The 3,211-nt window shown below is 40.0% G+C and overlaps 1 protein-coding gene across 1 annotated transcript; it reads left to right on the forward strand.

Moving 5' to 3' along the window:
• Positions 1 to 335: 335 nt before the first annotated feature.
• Positions 336 to 1,154, forward strand: LOC129608101 (uncharacterized). The gene has a single exon (XM_055519425.1). It carries the CDS (start codon positions 336 to 338, stop codon positions 1,152 to 1,154), a length of 819 nt encoding a protein of 272 aa, XP_055375400.1.
• Positions 1,155 to 3,211: the final 2,057 nt, after the last annotated feature.

The following is a 3,211-nucleotide window of genomic DNA, read 5'->3' on the forward strand; positions in this document are numbered from 1 at the left end:
GCTGCCGAAGCTTGACGCCATCTGGCAGGGGACGAAATTACAGGCTGTCCCTAGGTCCGATGTTGGTAGGTACCGGAGGCCGAAGGCATGGCTGTGGGTACCCAAACCCTACGTTGCAGCGGAGATGGTCCTCAGGCTACTGATTGCACAGAATCGGGAGCTTGGGGCTGAAGACTGGAGTGTGGTTATGGGGGAGCCTCGGAAGGAAACTGGACAACACTTCCTTCCGAACATAAATAGGAAATCGATGCCCTATATAGAGAAAAATGGCGGATTGATAAGGTTCAGCTTATCCAAGGTGATGCTTAGGATTGTTGGGGCGGGCAGTTCGGGAGATGGAGGTAATACAAGTCAATTTTCATATTAGTAGGGCCGCTACTGGCAATCTTGTGGGGTACATGAGCGCTAATGGCATCCACATTGCGCTCATTCAGGAGCCGTGGTTGGTTGGAAAGGGGAGAATATGGGGCGTGAGGCTTAAGGACTATGTCCTGTATTACAAAATCGAAGTAAGTAGACAGATATCTTGTATTTTCGCTAGGAAAGAACTAAAACTTTTTCTTTTCGATAACTTTTGTGACGGCGATACAACTTTGGTGAGGTGGGAGAAGAAGAAGAAAGATTTGCCTCTTCTTCTGACTTCATGCTATATGCCCTACGATAGCGAGGAAGAGCCGCCGCCGGGAAAATTCAGAGAGGCTATCAGGATGTGGAGACACGATGTACTGGCTGGGTGTGACGCGAATGCACACCACACTCTATGGGGAAGCTCGGATGTTAATCAGAGAGGTGAGTCCTTAGTAGATTTTCTTAGTGGTACTAACCTTTGTGTATGTAATAGGGGTTGCGACCGTACTTTCGTCGTTAGGAATAGGAGTAAGGTGATATACCTTACTTTGGCTACTAATTTAGGGACCTTAATGGTCAGTAACTGGATGGTATCGGAGGAGTCTTCCCCTTCGAACCATTGCTGGATTCGTTTTAGGATAAATATGCAACCGGAGGTGAGGACGCCATTTAGGAATCACCGAAGGGCAAATTGGGATGGGTGCTCGGCGGCCCTGGAATCTGACATGACTGGGCCAGTACATGAACTGCACAATAAAAAAGGTCAAAGGTACGGAGGTCTTGGAGGAGCTATTGCATGTCATTAGAAAATACCAATGAGGTTGCAAAATTAAGGAAACTACTATCGGGGGAGCCCCTGAAACCTGGTTTTGTTAAAAGAGGTTCACTTTCCGGGATCAATTCTCGAGGAAAAACGAAGAGGAAAAGCCAAGGGGGTTCCGAGGAGAGGAACGGAGACTGTACGATTTTTAGGTGAAGAAATTTTTACGGGGGAGAAGATACAGTGGGCTATTAAGTCTTTTGGCCCCTACAAGTTTCCGGGAGCGGATGGGGTGTGGCCTATTATGCTTCGGAGGGCACCGAGAGTGATCATTGATCGGTTGGTGGTAATTTTTCGTAGCTGCCTGTAAATGGGGTACATATATTGGCGGAATCTGTGGACTCCCAGTGATCACAAAAAACACTTAAAATCGCTCTATCTCTTCTAGTTTAGCCAGAAAACGCGTTTAAAGTTTTGTAAAATATTTTTTTAAATATCTCCAAAAATATTTTTGATACAGCCTATTATCGTATATTGTCGGAATCTGTGGACTCCCAGTGATCACAAAAAACACTTAAAATCGCTCTATTTCTTCTAGCTTAGCCGGAAAACGCGTTTAAAGTTTTGCAAAAGATTTTTTTAAATATCTCCATAAATATTTTTGCTACAGCCTATTATCATATATTGGCGGAATCTGTGGACTCCCAGTGATCACAAAAAACACTTAAAATCGCTCTATTTCTTCTAGTTTAGCCGGAAAACGCATTTAAAGTTTTGCAAAAGATTTTTTCAAATATCTCCATAAATATTTTTGCTACAGCCTATTATCATATATTGGCGGACTCTGTGGGTTCCCCGTGATCACAAAAAACACTTAAAATCGCTCTATCTCTTCTAGTTTAGCCGGGAAACGCGTTTAAAGTTTTGCAAAAGATTTTTTTAAATATCTCCAAAAATATTTTTGCTACAGCCTATTATCATATATTGGCGGACTCTGTGGGTTCCCCGTGATGACAAAAAACACTTAAATTCGCTCTATTTCTTCTAGTTTAGCCGGAAAACGCGTTTAAAGTTTTGCAAAAGATTTTTTTAAATATCTCCATAAATATTTTTGCTACAGCCTATTATCATATATTGGCGGACTCTGTGGGTTCCCCGTGATCACAAAAAACACTTAAAATCGCTCTATCTCTTCTAGTTTAGCCAGAAAACGCGTTTAAAGTTTTGTAAAATATTTTTTTAAATATCTCCAAAAATATTTTTGCTACAGCCTATTATAATATATTGGCGGAATCTGTGGATTCCCAGTGATCACAAAAAACACTTAAAATCGCTCTATTTCTTCTAGTTTAGCCGGAAAACGCGTTTAAAGTTTTGCAAAAGATTTTTTTAAATATCTCCAAAAATATTTTTGCTACAGCCTATTATCATATATTGGCGGACTCTGTGGGTTCCCCGTGATGACAAAAAACACTTAAATTCGCTCTATTTCTTCTAGTTTAGCCGGAAAACGCGTTTAAAGTTTTGCAAAAGATTTTTTTAAATATCTCCATAAATATTTTTGCTACAGCCTATTATCATATATTGGCGGACTCTATGGGTTCCCCGTGATCACAAAAAACACTTAAAATCGCTCTATCTCTTCTAGTTTAGCCGGAAAACGCGTTTAAAGTTTTGTAAAATATTTTTTTAAATATCTCCAAAAATATTTTTGCTACAGCCTATTATCATATATTGGCGGAATCTGTGGACTCCCAGTGATCACAAAAAACACTTAAAATCGCTCTATTTCTTCTAGTTTAGCCGGAAAACGCGTTTAAAGTTTTGCAAAAGATTTTTTTAAATATCTCCAAAAATATTTTTGCTACAGCCTATTATCATATATTGGCGCAATCTGTGGACTCCCAGTGATCACAAAAAACACTTAAAATCGCTCTATTTCTTCTAGTTTAGCCGGAAAACGCATTTAAAGTTTTGCAAAAGATTTTTTTAAATATCTCCATAAATATTTTTGCTACAGCCTATTATCATATATTGGCGGACTCTGTGGGTTCCTCGTGATCACAAAAAACACTTAAAATCGCTCTATCTCTTCTAGTTTAG

This window comes from Condylostylus longicornis, unplaced genomic scaffold, assembly GCF_029603195.1.
Source record: "Condylostylus longicornis isolate FDR11 unplaced genomic scaffold, ASM2960319v2 ptg000030l, whole genome shotgun sequence".
Lineage (NCBI taxonomy): Eukaryota > Metazoa > Arthropoda > Insecta > Diptera > Dolichopodidae > Condylostylus > Condylostylus longicornis.